This window comes from Oncorhynchus kisutch, linkage group LG19, assembly GCF_002021735.2.
Source record: "Oncorhynchus kisutch isolate 150728-3 linkage group LG19, Okis_V2, whole genome shotgun sequence".
NCBI lineage: Eukaryota > Metazoa > Chordata > Actinopteri > Salmoniformes > Salmonidae > Oncorhynchus > Oncorhynchus kisutch.
This window is the reverse complement of record NC_034192.2, coordinates 38116435-38133772: the sequence shown is the minus strand read 5'-3', so window position 1 is coordinate 38133772 and position 17338 is coordinate 38116435. Positions and strand designations below refer to the sequence as shown.

At 41.8% G+C, this 17338-nt stretch overlaps 1 protein-coding gene across 1 annotated transcript; it reads right to left on the bottom strand.

Moving 5' to 3' along the window:
* Positions 1 to 9: 9 nt before the first annotated feature.
* LOC109864789 (beta-1,4-galactosyltransferase 1) lies at positions 10 to 17338 on the bottom strand. Its single transcript, XM_020452737.2, has 6 exons — positions 16319 to 17338; positions 14831 to 15066; positions 6941 to 7128; positions 4751 to 4873; positions 2913 to 3017; positions 10 to 2279 (listed from the first exon to the last, which is right to left on the bottom strand). Exons 1-6 carry the CDS (start codon positions 16614 to 16616, stop codon positions 2147 to 2149), a joined length of 1083 nt encoding a protein of 360 aa, XP_020308326.1. The 5' UTR covers positions 16617 to 17338; the 3' UTR covers positions 10 to 2146.

Genomic DNA, 17338 nt, shown 5'->3' with positions numbered 1-17338 from the left:
GAGAAGACGTTTACTTAAATATTTAATTACCTAGACAGATTTTTTTTTTTTATCGACACCAAAACATTGCTGCAAGTCAGTATACATTTTTGAATGAAAATGTGAAGAGCCAGCAAAATATTTACAAAGTCACAAGCATACACATACATGCACACATTGAATCATAATGGAAACCATGAAGAGAAAAAGGAACAGAGTAATGAAGCCCTGCAGATTAGCCAGCTAACTTTTGTAAAACAAACTGAATTCACACTTGACATACAAAATGCTGGCTCTCAATAAAGGCCATTGTCTATGGGAGGTACACAACCTGGCTTTAGCCAACCTATAAAGACCTTAGTTTAACTCTGAAAGAGCCTTTGGGTGGATTGAGAAAATGAGATAAAAATGGTATGCATTGCACATAATGCATCCCTGCATGCAAGGCATCTCCCATGTCTTTAGAGCGTTTGTGTGTGGCTACCAGAGTGAGGAGGTATGTGGTGATGACGCCTTTAAGATGTACTCAAGTTGGCAACCACTCCAAATTTAAAGTATAGAAATGTGTTGCGTAGAGCTGACACAATCCTCTAGTCACCATGATTGTACATTGTGCTCATTCTATATAAAGGATTTCTATACGCAACGCTCCACCATAGTTGAATAAGCCCACGATATTGGGTTTCCTGGCCGAGCCCATAAAGGCTTACAGCTTGAAGTGTAACCAAGTGACATCAAAATGTTGACCAATTAATTTATATTTTCAAGTTTATTTAGGTAAGGCAGAAATGGCAGTCATTTTATAGATTCTCCAGACACCAGCACTGATATAATTAAGAAGCAGTCAGGAGAGGAATGGCAAACATTTAAGCCTAAGTATGGACAGCACAATTATTCTGGTCCATCCAGTCAGAAATCTCAATGGCTTTTTTTCTCAAGATTGAGTTACTAACTTTACTTGTGCAACATCATGCCCCATGGCTCACACGCTTGAGCCATTTTCACTGTATATGAGGATTTATGAAGTACCTATGAGGAAGACATGGTGACCGTCCAGTTTAAAAACATGCGGATGTCTTTAAGGGTATTGATTACTAGGTATTGAGGATACAAAATGCTTGTTTTTCTAACCCTCACACTTCCTTAGACATACACGGACTACAAGAGGATCCTTTTCAGCATAGAACCCACTCTCGTAGACACAAAAAAAGTAGAACACCAGACACTCATGACAGACAACAGCATGGTAGCATATTACCTCAGGGCACACACACACACCAGGCAAATACATTCAGGTACCTATTTTCCACCAGGGAGAGGCCTCCTTAGAGGCTACCTGGAATGGTGCTCTTCACAGGGAAGGGAGCTTCAACGGCGACACTTTCAAGATAGTTCAAATACCCTTAAGGACCCCTTCTCTAATATAACTATCATGGGATTTGGACTTTTAAAAAATATATTTTTTGGAGTTCTAGGCCCTTTGATGCTCTATCAAAAGGTTGTGAATGTATCCAAAAGTACAACAATCTTAAGATCATTGTTTGGTTGCCTTTGAAAAAAAAAAATGAAAAAAAAAGTGGTTTGTTATGGAACTCTATAATTTGAAGTTCAATCTTTGGCCTGAGCACTTGGCATTGAATGGGTTGAAACCTTGCTCGATCAGCAAAGGAATCAAAAGGAATAGCAAATATCTCACAAAAGTGACAGAAAACTATTATGATGCCAAAACATCAACAGTACTAGAAAGAAATAGACATAAAATGAATTGAGACTCCACGATGCATAGGACAATAAATGAATCATTTTACAACCACCCGTCAAGACAAAATGGCTCACAAAGGACTTTGTCGCAGCAGCAATCTTCAAAAAGAGTGTGGAGTACGTACAAGCCCAATAGGAAACCAACAGTGTCAATGTACTGAATGTCAACGGTCATTTCTGGTGTCAATGATTTATGGATCCTATAAAGAAAAAGCTGGAATCCCAGTTCAATTCACCATCGGATGTGCAAAGGCCGAAAATAAAGGGAACGTTTGTTTGCTGATCAGACCAGTCATTCTCTGTAGTCCAAAGAGTCCAAGGCATATCATTATTTACAATGTCAAGGCACATTTGGTTACTGCATCCACCACAGGTTGTCAAGGCTGTTCATGTTTTATTGGTTCTCTCAGTCTTTTTTTCCCACGTCCACAGTAATTTTGGTGTATAATTGATCCTTCTCCACTTTGACCACTTTGTACGACAGGGTTTTGATGCCATCTTTGTTCATTGTCTCCCTGGTGTGGGCGATGCGGTCGAACCTGGAACGAAAAACCACAGTTCAACCACAATTCAATATCGTGGTTTAGGAACCATGTCTTTTGTTAAAGGTGTAGCCTATGGCAAAACATCTCTTTTGGATTTCCCAACAACAGCCACTAGATTAAACAAAAACTACACGACATCAAACAAATCAAAGTTCTATAGGGAAAAGTCATTACTATAAATATCTACATAGTGATTTCAATAGAGATGAAGGATTAAGTGGCTTTGCGTGATAATAAACACATTGCACGCCAATGTTTTCCCAGACTTTAATATTCTATTAAGGTTGCATCGGTACGGAGAAGAATGTCTAAGTTCAGAAAGTCAGCGTTAGTGAGAAATGACGTCAAGGGGAACAGTAGCGAGAGAACGGATCTTTGTGTGGAGAAGGAAAGGGGAGCCTGGGGAGGGTTCACCTATTGTTCCATCCCTTCTGCTCTCGTTTACAGATCTGGATAGGTGAAAGCAATATCTGAAACTAGGTGGACCAAAACACTTACTCCTATCAAATCCAGTTTGGCTATATTCCTGTGAAAGGAAGTGAATGAAGACAGAGGCGGTACCATTATAGATTGAAATACCGCCCCTGAGCATCGTGCAGGAGTCCTGTTCACAAGGGGGAGCCTCACCTCTGAGGGTTGTCTTCATTCCCACCGTCCCGGTTGTGGCGGATCATCCTGCATTTCCCCACGGCTCCGCTGGGCCGTGATATGGTCATCCCCTTGGAGCTCAGCCTGTTAAAAGACAGCAGCAACATGCGTCAGAACCCCCGTCTAACTAAACCACTGGACCGCAGTTGCAAAAAAGTTTAACTCAGAGGAGAAAATCTGCACTTTTTTTTTTACACTAGTGAAATAAACATTTTTTAAAAAAGTCAAATAAAAATAGGATAGATGTGAAAGGTAGTAAAACAAGTTCTTTGAATTTAATTCAGTTGCATCTGGAAGAGATGCAAATTGGCCTTGCTTATTACATAACAGGTCACATTTGTGTAGCTGGGTTCAGTGACACAGCTACAAAAGCTTCCCGAACACCGTGAATAACATTGATCGTCTCTGGAAACATCCAGTCTGCCAGTTTACAGTTTCACAATCAAAATGGATGAAGTGAATTATAAACCAACCCCTACGAAGACCTACGTAAAGCAGGAGAGACAAAAACACATCTTAACTCTATAGACCAGCCAAACTGAATTAAATAACAACTATAGGGTTACACATGCCTCAAAGACACAGGTTAACAAGGCACAGTATATGTTTTGTAGAGCTAATTTAATGCCAAATCCAGCAAAGCTTGGATCACACTACTGAACAAAACTGGCTCTGGAACAGGAGATACTGTAAATTAAGTTATGCATGGTTCTCTTTGTTTCTCTTTTCACAAAGTACCAGGAGTTGGAACTGGTTCAGAGAACAAAACCGGAAAACAGCATTTTTCAAGGAACAGAAACGTGAAGAAAGTGATGCATACTGTTATTTTAAAAGCATGTTAACCAGTTAACGTTATTTTACATTCCAGAAAAAAAAACAAAGCGCAAAATCTTTGCCAGTGTTGAGGTTACCTGCGATGCCTAGGCTAATGTACTGACGTTACAAGTGTGATTCAGAAGACAAGAGATTTTTTAATTCGCTAGAGAAAATGGATGAACTTCAATGCTAGTTAAGGACAAAAAGATAGTGCTGCTCTGCTCAAGCTTGTGAGCTAGCTAGCTAAAAGGACATTCAAAGTTCCTCCATAGAAGCCACTCCTCCTAGGTATAATTCTGTGGACCCAATTCAGATAATGCCTGTCATAAGATGCCCAGCGCTTCAAGCCTCCTCCTCAACCCTCTCTCACCACATCTGTGTCCTGAGCCATAGGCTACACTTGTCTGTCAATCACACATGTAAACAACTAGCTTGACTGCTCTAGCCACACTGATTGGTGAACTAATTTAATAAGATGAATGTTTTAAAAAAAAGTTGTTTTCACAGGTTAAGGGAACGATATAAACCGGTAATCATTTTTGGTTTGAACCGGTTCAGAACTGTATTTTTGTTCGTTGGAACAGAACAAAAATATTTATGGTTCCAATCCCTATAAAATACCCTATTAGTCTTATTTCAGGAAAGGTCAGACTGGGTCTGAAGGAGCCATAACTCTTTCAAAAGCAAACATTTCTCTTTTAACTCATTAACATTTCCTTCAAGAGCAAATGGTGGCAGTGGCATACAAAGGCACCCTCGGGGACAAGTTGGAACAATGCTGACGAGTATCACTGACGAGTGACAAGAACTAGGGCTATGTTACTATGTGATGGGGCTTCGACACTGAACAAGAAAACCGTTTCATGTGAAACCTTGGCTAACACTTTACCCAATAAATATGAATTACTTGGAGTCGTATTTCTTGCTGTCCTGCAGCTGACTTTTACATGGAGTCCTGATACACCACAGACGTTAGTCAGAGTGGGTGTGTGGACTCTGACCTGTTGAAAATGTCGTCGTCCTCCCCTCCCCAGCCCCAGTAGTTGTTGGGGAAGCCGTTGATCTTGAGGAACTGCTCCTTGCTCATTGACGACACGCCCCCAAAATACTGGTTGTACGGCAACCTGAGAGAAAGCGAGAGAGAGAGAAAGATAAATAAATACATAGTGATACTTGGAGTTTAAACAGCTCTCAAATGAAGGGGTCAAGGACTTGGGGCCCGGCAGAAATTGCAGTCAATTTCCTGTTCCAGGAAAGAAGTATATGCCTAGAAGATGCGGTGCTTCCTCTATGCATCACTGCCTTCTGTAAGTTACACACTGGCTCTCTGTACACTGTAGGGCAACGTGTAGCTGAGAGACTGAGGCTCCCTGGTTTTGCCTTGCCTCATTTTGTTGATTTTGGACACTCTACGAGTTATCCTTGGCTATAATGAGATTCTTTAAATCCCATGGCTAACATTGGAAAGGTGGCCACAATTAAGAAAATCTAATGAAAATAAAACCATGAATCCATTGTGGGATTTAGTCACCGAACAAGGGGAGCATGGCGTCTCTGTGAGCTGCATGCCCCTGGAGGAACATGACACAGTGACAGGACACAAGCTGTTGTGTGTGCAACACAGGGAGGAATTAGGTGACAGGACGCCCATAAAAGCCCAGTTAGAAGCTGAGAGACCTGTTCTATGACCTGTACACAGGGGGCACACTGCACTGATGTCACCTCTGGGAGCAACTTACTTTACTAATCTTAAAATCAGAAGCAGACAACGGAGGCAAACTGACTGTATATCAGCGCCTAGCCAAGCATAAGCCCTACAGCTGTGTAGGCCCAGAGGTGTAGATCAGAAGCTCCCAAATCACTTTATCAAACACAGACAGCCTGTAGCCTCACAAGAGCCCTTCCCTGTCTGACGTGTTACACGTGTAGAGCAACAGCTAAACCAACTGGAGTTTGCGCTACAGGTCACTGGACTCCACAAAGCAGAAAACAGTTCAAAACTCATGAGACACTCACAGCATTGCCACCTAAGGCTAAAATGATTTGCATTTAAGCCATTCTGACTGCTGACCTTTGAAGCCAGTACTGCTCATGTGAGTGTCGCTCAGTTTTGTAAGTCTATAGGCAGGCTATTCAACACACGACTCGAGGCAAATAAAGTCCCAGCAGCTAATGGGGATCCATAACAAATACAAATGAGCAACAGTTTACTACTAGTGTAGCTAGATTTAGGGCCTAATTCAAATGACATGTCAAGCTGTTTCCAACACCGCCTATTACATTAGCGATCTAAATGCTTGCTTGTCTTACCGACAGAGGTAAGGAGAAACTAGCCTTTGTGCGTTTAATAGGGAGAAACTAAATAATGTTATTCCTTTGGCATGTGATACTTTACACATAGCCTAATCTTTCTAGCCTAATTATTGGCTAATCTTTTACAGAACCTGGTTAGGATCAGTCACGTGATCAATAAGGAAGAAGGAAATCATTACCAACCATAAAATATCCTTCATAATTACATCCCCATCCCATGGGGAATGTGGTAGTCAATCAGGCTGAAGGGCTTGATTTGAAATGCCCACAGCAAACACCTATAGACAGCTATTGAGATAAAGACAGGCAGAACCAGAAACTCAACAAAACAAAAGACAAAAGTCAATTTTCAATAGGCAGCATCAAGCAAAGTCTACCGTTAGCCGTCTGTAACCGTAGTGGTAATTCAGCAGTAAATTGGTTGAAGTGAGTGACAGGGATAGAACATCATGGAATCCACAGGTGCTCTTTAAGCTTTTATGTGGCCACTCCTACTAAATGAGCTCAGTGTGTATGTGCCTTTGACAATGTGAATGCACATGTCTGTCCTATGTCTGCGCCGCGGACTGGGGAGAGGCTGAGGCCGCCGCGGACTGGGGAGAGGCTGAGGCCGCCGCGGACTGGGGAGAGGCTGAGGCCGCCGCGGACTGGGGAGAGGCTGAGGCCGCCGCGGACTGGGGAGAGGCTGAGGCCGCCGCGGACTGGGGAGAGGCTGAGGCCGCCGCGGACTGGGGAGAGGCTGAGGCCGCCGCGGACTGGGGAGAGGCTGAGGCCGCCGCGGACTGGGGAGAGGCTGAGGCCGCCGCGGACTGGGGAGAGGCTGAGGCCGCCGCGGACTGGAGAGAATGCCTGGTCATCTGTGGGAGGGGTTGACTTACCTGAAGCCAAACTTGTCCATGGAGACAGACAGGTGCCTGGGCTGGCTGAAGCACTTGTAGGTGTTGCGGTCATCCATAGGGATTAGGTCCACATCACTGAAAACAAAGCAGCCGTAGTCGTACTCCTTCAGGGCCTCTGTGTAGCCAACGTTGAGGAGCTTGGCGCGGTTAAATATCTCATCACCGTCCTAGAGAGTGAATGGAGAGAATATGGGTTTGGAATTGGAAGGTGAATCGTGGTAAACTAAATAGTTTTTGAGGGTCTAGACAGGAGTAAGCAACTCTGGTCCTCATTGTTCGGCAACCCATGTCTAATTGGACTAAAGTGTACACCAGAACCAAGGCTAAACTAAACCATCCAGTTGGCTATCTATTATAATGTTATTGGGAATACAAAACGTGTCAGAGACTGAGCACCTAGACGCTACAAACATCCTACACTGAAGTTTGGAAAGAAAAAGGTACCAGACTTGTGTAGCTAGTTGGACTGGACAACTGAAAAACATTGGTGTATACAGTACAGGACTTTGAGTCGTTGGTCTTTGATGACGTTGTGTAGTCATCTTCTTGTTTGCTGGAAAACATGCGTTTACCCTTAATATCAAGAGTGCGTGCACGTACAAACTTGAAATTCATTCTGTTGCTGATGCAGGGTCATCAAAGCTTTGCAGGCCCAGCTCTTTGTGGCTTCATGTAGCTGTTACGCTAGGTCTTTTCAAGGGTGTATAAGTCAGATTCAAATACAATTTAATAGTGCTAAAAACGTGTCAGTGGCATTTTAGGAGCTTATGGATCGTGACCGCTTTATGTAGAGTGAATGTAACTAGAGACAGAATTCTAATGGGAAGGAGAGATTTTTCTCCAAGGTGTAGGATAATTATTATGACTCAAAAACTAAGTAATGCTAATGGACATGGATAGATAAATCTAGGAGACAACCATTTCCCATTTTGAAACTTAAAGCAGTAATCGAGTTTCAGCAGTTCTTGTCTTATAACCATTGGCCTAGCTTAATGAAAGGGGACAAAATATCCTTAAATTGGGGGATTGAATGACAGAATATCATATTGCAGTCTGTACAAGCTTTAAACTTAATCCTCTGTTAAACCAACATATTCTCGGCTCTTTTCAGGGCTGGCATGTCATCCACTACTTGTTGGGTGGGTATTTTTAATGATCTTTTTGTGTTCTCGGGCTGCATACATGGTCAGTTACCAGGGCTAATGTACGTCAGTGTCCTGGCATGATTCTCTGTGTGGTGTCCTTTGGAGAAAAAAGAAATATGGGAGCATCGTGTTCTGTGTCAATGTGCCTTCAAATGACTTTCAAATGGTCACGTCTCATGTATCACTGGCTTTATCTGATGGTCCTCCTGAAAAAGTTCAGCTTGAATACCCACAGAACCAAAAGACTCAAATGGAGGCAGATGAAACCTAACAACATGCAGTCGAAACAAGAACCGAGGTTCTCAAATTAAAGAATAGTGTGGCTAGTGTTTTAATAAAAACATGTATTTCTATTTTTAAAATGACAACATTCTAAAAAGAAATGGAAAATGAGGAAGAGGGTCTGGATGCCACAAAGCAGCGAAGTTCAAGTCATCTGAAGAGGCGTTCCAACCCTTGGACAATTGATTCAATGTTCAGTAGTGTTCTCTGCTGATGCACTTCCCCGTCAGTCACATGTCACAAATTGTGGTGATATGAAACAGACATGTACACTGATTGAAATAAATGTATTGACATCTGCTACGGTCTGAAATAAATATCCGCTAAGGAGGTCTGCGAATGTGTTTATGGGAGTGAGTTTGTGTGCGTGTGTGTGTGTGTGTGTGTGTGTGTGTGTTTGCGTTTTTCTTCCACCAAGTGATGCATCCCTCTCTCCTCCAGTGCATGACAGCTTCACCTGTATACAGGATGTGGATCATTTGCAAAGATGGAAACAAGCAAGTGAAGAAGACAGCATGAGACTAAAATAGATCTCTAATTCAATGAGACAGAGAGAAAATAATCCCATATTACCAGTAGAACCCCTCAGCCCATGGGATCACGCAATTGGCCAGAGCAAGCAGGGGGCCGGTCTCACCTCTTCCAGCGACCACAGCCATTGGCCAGATACGCCTGACATGCAAAAGGACGGCGGTAGAGCAAGGGGCCAGGGAAAGGAGGAAATAAAACAAGGGAGGAAAAGATAGGAAAGGCTAGGAGAAATAGGAGAGAAGAGAGAAACAGAAAGACTAAGTATAATTTCAACAAAGACCCCATAATTGTGTTTAACAGCATTGAACGGCCCTCTAGCAATAGCTAGGCCTGTCATGACTATGGAAAAAGTCAGATTGGCCCATTAGTATAAAAGCAGCCATTAAAGCTTATTTTCTTTGCAGTGGACACCAATTTGCTACCTGTGCAGGAGACTGGAATGGAGCATAGTCAAAAAAAAGAAGGTTATATGCTCAAATAGAACCATGTATTTACTGCGTAAAGCCTAGGCGTGGCGTTTGCCCTACAACATGCTGGTTTCCCACACTTTACCTGTTAGTGGGTGGGAGGCAACAGACTCATGTCCTGGCATGAGACCTGAAAGAGAAGTAAGTTATGCCTTCAAGCTGAAACCCAGTACTGGCCTCGCAAGTGCCAATAGAGCCTACATCTGCAAAGAATCATGTCCTTAAATAGGCCATTGAACTACACTGAACTGATACATTTTTTATCAAATAGGAATAGATTTAATCTACAACATGGCCCTGTACGCTAGTATTAACTTTGGTTGTCAATAAATGTTCAAAAGTTACTTTGCTTTAACCCAGACAGTGTTGATGACTAGAAGGATATTGAGAAGAATGGATATCGTTATCCTATGTTAAGGTCTGCCTTTGCGTGAAATGGGATTAGGTGACCCAATAACTACTACATTTTCACCTTGTCAACTCTGGGCTCTGCAGTGGCATTCATACTAGTTTGTCCTTTTGCCAAATTAATTTCCAAATATACTTGAGGCCAACTTTAGTATTCCCATAAGTCAGTAAATCCCCACACCTGTGAGAATTCAGTCTAACTACTTACAGCATCACCGCACACAGACACACACACAAAATAAGTTTCTGCCCATGTCTGTGGCCTCATGTTTAGAGACTTCTACAAATGGGGAGATAGTCAGTGAGAGATGGAGAGACAGAACCTGATTTTAGGCAGGAAAGCCCTCAATTCATGAAACCAAAGTGTTTTAGGTGGCACCACTCCGGCTAATGATTGCCATTGATAATGACCAACACTGGGCAGTTTGTAGCTAGGCTATTTGTCAAAACAGAGTAGCCAACATGTTGTGGCACTAAGTGCTTATGATCACTAGTCATCGGCAGGCATACAAATGATGTGATGTCTATGGTCAACTTGTCCGTTTTCATTCAAAGGTTTTAGGTACACCAAATTGCCAAAAGTATGTGGACACACATTCAAATGAGTGGATTTGGCTATTTTAGCCACACCCGTTGCTGACAGGTGTATAAAATGGAGTACACAACCATACAATCTCCATAGACAAACATTGGCAGTAGAATGGCCTTACTGAAGTTCAGTGACTCTCAAAGTGGCATCGTCATAGGATGCCACTTTTCCAACAAGTCAGTTTGTAAAATGTCTGCCCAGCTAGAGTTTCCCTGGTCAACTGTAAGTGCTGTTATTGTGAAGTGGAAACATCCATGTGCAACAATGGCTCAGCCGTGAAGTGGTAGGCCACACAAGCTCATCGAACAGGACCGCTGAGTGCTGATGCGCGTAAAAATAGTCTTGTTGCAACATTCACTACCAAGTTCCAAACTGCCTGGAAGCAGCATCAGCACAATAACTGTGTCAGGAGCTTCATGAAATGGGTTTCCATGGCTGAGCAGCCACACTCATGCATAAGATCACCATGCGCAATGCTAAGCGTCAGCTTGAGTGGTGTAAAGCTCAATGCCATTGGACTCTGGAGCAGTGGAAATGTGTTCTCTGGAGTGATGAATCACACGTTACCATCTGGCAGCCCGGCAGACAAATCTGGATTTGGCGGATGCCAGGAGAACGCTACCTGCCCCAATGACAACTGTAAAGTTTGGTGGAGGAGGAATAATAGTATGGTGCTGTTTTTCATGGTTCGGGCTAGGCCCCTTAATTCCAGTGAAGGGAAATCTTAATGCTACAGCATACAATACCATTCTGTGCCTGTAACTTAGAGGCAATAGTTTGGGAAAGGCCCTTTCTTGTTTCATCATGACAATGCCGCCGTGCACAAAGTGAGGTCCATACAAAAGTGGCTTGTTGAGATCGGTGTGGAAGAACTTGACTGGCCTGCACAGAGCCCTGACCTCAACCCCATCGAACACCTTTGGGATGAATTGGAACACCGACTGCGAGTCAGGCTTAATCGCCCAACATCAGTGCTCGACCTCACTAATGTTATTGTGGCTGAATGGAAGCAAGTCCCCGCAGCACTGTGCCAACATCCAGTGGAAAGCCTTCCCAGAAGTGTGGAGGCTGTTATAGCAGCAAAGGGGGAGGGGGGAACCAATGCCCATGATTTTGGAATTAGATGTTTGCAGGTTTCCACATACTTTTGGTCAAGTAGCGTAAGAACATGCACCGCTAAACAATAAAATGGGCCTACTTGATTGCAATAAAAAGCCCAAATTACACCTACTAATCATTTTTACATCTGGAAAAGACAGGACATTTTGTACCCAGGCCAGGTTGCCCAAATGTTGTGCATTCACATTTAAGTAGAACCCTTGTTTAATTCTTCCATTAGTTATCTGTAACCAACTCAATACACTTTTAGTACGTAAGAGCTTTCCTTTAATAAAGGATCTTGATGAAAAGAAACAGGAATGTGTGAGGATAAAAAGAGCATTCCAAACAGGCTTGTTCTCTCAGGTCTTTAAAGTGACAGAGATAGCCCCGTCTGAAAGCCACTCTTTATTTTGTGCCACGTCCATTGGTGTTCAGTGCTAGTTTGACGATAGGGAGCATGAGTCTCTTGGTTGTGCAAACACCATGAATAAATAAAGGAAATTGCTGATGGACAAAGAACAGACGCAGAGACAAATGCTGGCACTATGTTGCCAGATCTGATTTCTTCCCCATAGATGGGAACACAAAGGATTAGGTCTACTGCAAATTGTAGGAGTTCTTTAAAGAAGCGAGGCAAGAGTTATTTGGACGCTGGCCTACTTTTTCCTCTTGACTAAAGCAAGAAATTCCTTTATGGAAAACAGATATTTGGGCAATTCCACAGTAACGGAATTACACCAAGACTCCGATTTTTCCACTTTAAAATGCATGCCAAACAAAAACCATTCATTTCAAAGTTCAAACCATACAACTATTGAACAATTTAAACAGGAAAAAAATACACAAACAACCGGTCAAAAGTTTTAGAACTACTCATTCAAGGGATTCTTTATTTTTTACTGTTGTCAACATTCTTGAACAATAGTGACGACATCAAAACTATGAAATAACATCTGGAAGGAATCATGTAATAATCAATTTCTTTGTTTAAAACCAATCTAAATATATTTTAGATTCTTCCAATTGCCACCCTTTGCCTTGATGACAGCTTTTTACACCCTTGGCATTCTCTCAACCAGCTTCATGAGGTAGTCACCTGAAATGCATTTAAATTAACAGGTGGGCCTTTTTTTAAATTTAACTAGGCAAGTCAGTTAAGAACAAATTCTTATTTACAATGATGGCCTACACCAGCCAAACCCGGAGAGTTGCAAAGAAAAAGCCATATTTCGGACTGGCCGATAAAAAGAAAAGGTTAAGATGGGCAAAAGAACAGACACCGGACAGAGGAACTCTGCCTAGAAGGCCTCTTCACTGTTGACGTTGAGACTGATGTTTTGCGGGTACTAGTTAATGAAGCTGCCAGTTGAGGACTTGAGGCATTAATTTCTCAAACTAGACACGAATGTCTTCTTGCTCAGATGTGCAACGGGACCTCCTGCTCCTCCTTCTATTCTGGTTAGAGACCATTTGCACTGTTCTGTGAAGGAAGTAGTACGAGATCTTCAGTTTCTTGGCAATTTCTCGCATGGAATAGCCTTCAGAATAGACTGACGAGTTTTGGAAGAAAGTATTGTTTCTGGCCATTTTGAGCCTGTAATCAAACCCACAAATGCTGATGCTCCAGATACTCAACTAGCCTAAAGGCGGCCAGTTTTATTGCTTCTTTAATCAGCATGACAGTTTTCAGCTGTGCTAACATAATTGGAAAAGTGTTTTCTAATGAACAATTAGCCTTTTAAAATGATAACCTTGGATTAGCTAACACAACGTGCAATTGGAACACAGGAGTGATGGTTGCTGATAATGGACCTCTGTACGCCTATGTAGATATTCCATAAAAAAATAAGACGTTTCCAGCTACAATAGTAATTTACAACATTAACAATGTCTACACTATTTCTGATCAATTTGATGTTATTTTAAATGGACGAAAAAAGCGCTTTTCTTTCAAAATCAAGGACATTTCTAAGTGACGCCATCTTTTGAACAGTATTGTATATTTACTGGAAAAAAAAGTTTGGCAACAGAATTACGATAAAATCTCCCTCAGTTTTATTGTTACCAAACTTTGTATCTGCACAGTTTTTCCTATCAATGTGTTTTTGTAAAATTTTCTGTGGAAAGTATTGAAAGTGTAGTAGTCCTTGTGCATAAAGTTGTATTTCTTGTTAAACCTTAAAATCAATGTTTTTTCTTTGGTATACATTTTAAAGTGAAAAACCTGAGTCTCAGCGTACACCGTTACCATGGAATTGCCCATATGTCTCTGTCCCAGAAGAGTTACTCAACAAGAAAACAAATCAACCAGTACATCTCTCAACTAGTCACTTGGCAACTGCCATTACAGCCTGTCATTTGGGAGCTTGATGCCCTTTTCTTTTCACATAGCTTAGTCTAACACGTATAAAACAAACCCAAATAAAATACGGCAAAAGTACCCGTACTTGTAGTTTACCGTACGAGTAAACTCTAGCTATCCTATATTTGAAATATACAGACAAACTTTCTTTGTTTCATGCATTATAACCACCTAATTAAAAAGGGGCATTCCCTGCACTAAGATTTGCTCACTGGTTAAAATCTTACTGCATTTCCCACTACTAGTGCTGAGTGATTAGCGCTTCTTGAAGCTGGTTTGATTATTTTTAAAATAATTGTATTTTTTATGTTACATTAAAAGCACGTGGGCTGAATGCTGTAACACAAAACCATGAACACCAGTCCTATGCTAGTAGTGACTGCCCATTACGGTTTACTAACCATTAATTCACATTACTTTAGTAATATGTTTCAGTTGTGTATATTACATTTGTTTTATTTGATGACTTTATTATTTCATTCCAAGCCACCATCCCATCTCTATAGAGCTACTGCCTAAGCTGTCTGACAAAATCACTTTACTGTAGTTCTTCAAAGTAAAATAGGCATACCTTTAAGACTGCTGAATACCAAGTATCAATCACTTAGATCATGCATTTTAAGGCAGTGATACCTCGCAAAAAAACAACTACTCTATATCACCTCACAATTGTGCATTGTTCTCTCTTGCATAGCAGAAACACAGACCGGACAAGTAGATGCACAATGGATTATGATCATTGTGGTTAATTACCATGTTTTATGCGCTAAACTTTGTAGAATATTGGCCTGTTGGAAACAACTGCCTACTACATTGCACAGTTCAGGCTCGATTTGATTTATCTCTAGAGAAATTGTGCGATGTGCGCATTGAGCTCACATAAAAAAAAAAAAGGGAACAAATTTGAATTCCAATAATCGCTCAGCACTACCAACTACTCCACACAGGCAGACAGAGAGCAGACAGGGGCCGGGAAGGACTCACCTGGTTGATAACGTAGATGCCGTAGTCCAGCTGCTGGCGCTGAAGGATGGGATGGAGGTAGTACAGCCAAAACTTGAGGTGCTCGTCGCGGTTGCGGAAAGGGATGATGATAGCCACCTTCTGGAGGGCCACACAGTCTTTGGGCCTGAAGCGCCCCCCATTCTGAAGATTGGGGTTCTCCTTCCTTACCACATCAAGGCTGACTGGGTTAGAAAACTCAATTCGCAGTGGGCCCACTGGATGAGAACGGGAGAGAAGGGAAGTCTTATACAATTTTGTCAGGGCTCTATTTACAATAGCCCTGATAACTGATGATTTCAGTAGAGCCAATGGAAATAGCATGTAAAATCTGTTAATATTGTAGGCCTAATATACTATTGTAAGAAAATTGAGCCTAGTTCTCCACTCTCCTGCGACTGCCTTTTCTGCTGACAATAAGCTGTTTTATTATTAAACACAATAGTGTGGCTCCTATATGCCAGTGGCTTACACAGGTAGCTACAGTAGGTCAAATTACAAAAGCAATACAAAAAAATAACAGAAGGTTAAACTGCATATATGATGTAGTGAACTTATTGTATTTTTTTCTGCAATGTGACCTGGAGGTTGATGTTCCTAGACTGCATTGCTTTTCAATTCAATCTCCAAGTCAGCTGAGGGGAGAATGTGCACACCACTTTAATCCACCAATTCCCACCTGTGGAGCAGTCAGGGTTTTGTGGCAGAGGGACAGATCAGCTCCGGCCACAGCTGCATAAACCATTTAAAAAAAAAACTGAGCTAAGAGAGAAAGGCACTGAACAACAACAAACCTTTGTGGAAACAAGCAACGCTGCTCATTCAAGAGCACTAGCCCTATGCTATGCATTAATAATGCAAGTGTAACCGGTGTGAAATGGCTAGCTAGTTAGCGGGGTGCGGGCTAATAGCGTTTCAATCGGGGACGTCACTCGCTCAGACCTTGAAGTAGTTTTTGTGGAGCGATGGGTAACCGTGCTTCGAGGGTGACTGTTGTCGATGTGTGCAGAGGGTCCCTGGTTCGAGCCCAGGTAGGGGCGAGTAGAGGGACGGAAGCAAAACTGTTACATAAGGGTGTGGGCGTGTCGCCATAGATATATCTATTGTATGAATAAGTGAAATACCAAACCCTACAGGCTAAGGAAGGGGTCATAAAATAACTAAGACATCGACTGGTGGCTAACTGGTTATACTTGGCGCTTGTAGGTTGCATTAAGATACAGATTAAAGCGACATATGTAATGCAAGCTCTACCCATTCCTCATTAGAGCAGATGAATGACTGTGTCCGATTTACATGGCCAACAACTATTGTTTGCTGATAAAAACCACTTTTGGCAAGACTACCAACCAGGCATCATATGACTATAAAAAGTACCAGTGAGTCTACAGCATACGTCAGAAATATTGATTAAATATTAATTGCCATCGACTCGTTATTAGTTTTGGCAACACATTCATAGCTACTTACCAAGCAGTGGTGAAGTGTCAAAACATTTTACAAGTTCTTTGTTTAATGTAGATGTCACGTTGTCTACAGAAAAGCGGTTCGTTTCAACCACGTCAGGTTTGGTGTCCTTTGATGTAGTTTGGTTATGCTTTTTCGCTGCGTGTGCTTGCTGATTTTGTGCAAACGAAAATGGAATATCTAACGACCTCACGTAAAAAATTAAAGTGACCGAAATATGGAGAAAACAAAGAATGACAACCAATTTGCAAGTTCTATGGAGAACACTGAAATTCACAGTTGAATCCCGCATCATTAGCATGCTATGCTAAATCAGCTACTGTAGCTAGTTAAATTGATAAACAAATCTAAAGTAGGTAACGTTGACGTTACAAAGTTGCAACACCATACCCAATTTCCACTGATGTCACTGTCAACTAGCTACCGTTAGATAATTTGCTAGCTAGGTGCTAACGGTACAATTGTTCATTTTCGCTCGAGACAACTTCAATAAAAAGTTGCCCGTTTTATCCTTTACCTTGCTTGTACTTCAGTCGTATTTCGTATAAGAAATTAGTTATCTTGTTGTAAAAGCCTCCCTCAAGTTAATACCAGCCATCACTACTAACTGTCCCAAATTACTTAAAACTATTTAGCTAGCTATATCAGGTGTTATCGCTAGGTAGTAAACTAACAGCAGCAAGTCCGAGGTGAGTCCGAAAAGTTTGAAATTATTATTTTCCCGTTGTGTTGGCCAAATTGACTTAAACTAAACTCAAACACACATATCCGATGGTATAATGCTAGTGTTATTCAAATATTCGCGTCCAGGATTAAAGAGTTGTACAATTTTGAAAAAAACGACGTAATCCCTCAGCCATTTCCTTGTGGCGACCCCAACAGAAATTCGTGACTAGTTCAAGTGACATCTTCCATGTGAACTGCAGCAGGGAGGAGCCTGCCCTACGAAGAATTTATTCTTCTTCGATGAGGTTTAACGGCGGTTGGCATCCAATATGTTGCATTACCGCCACCTACTTTTTA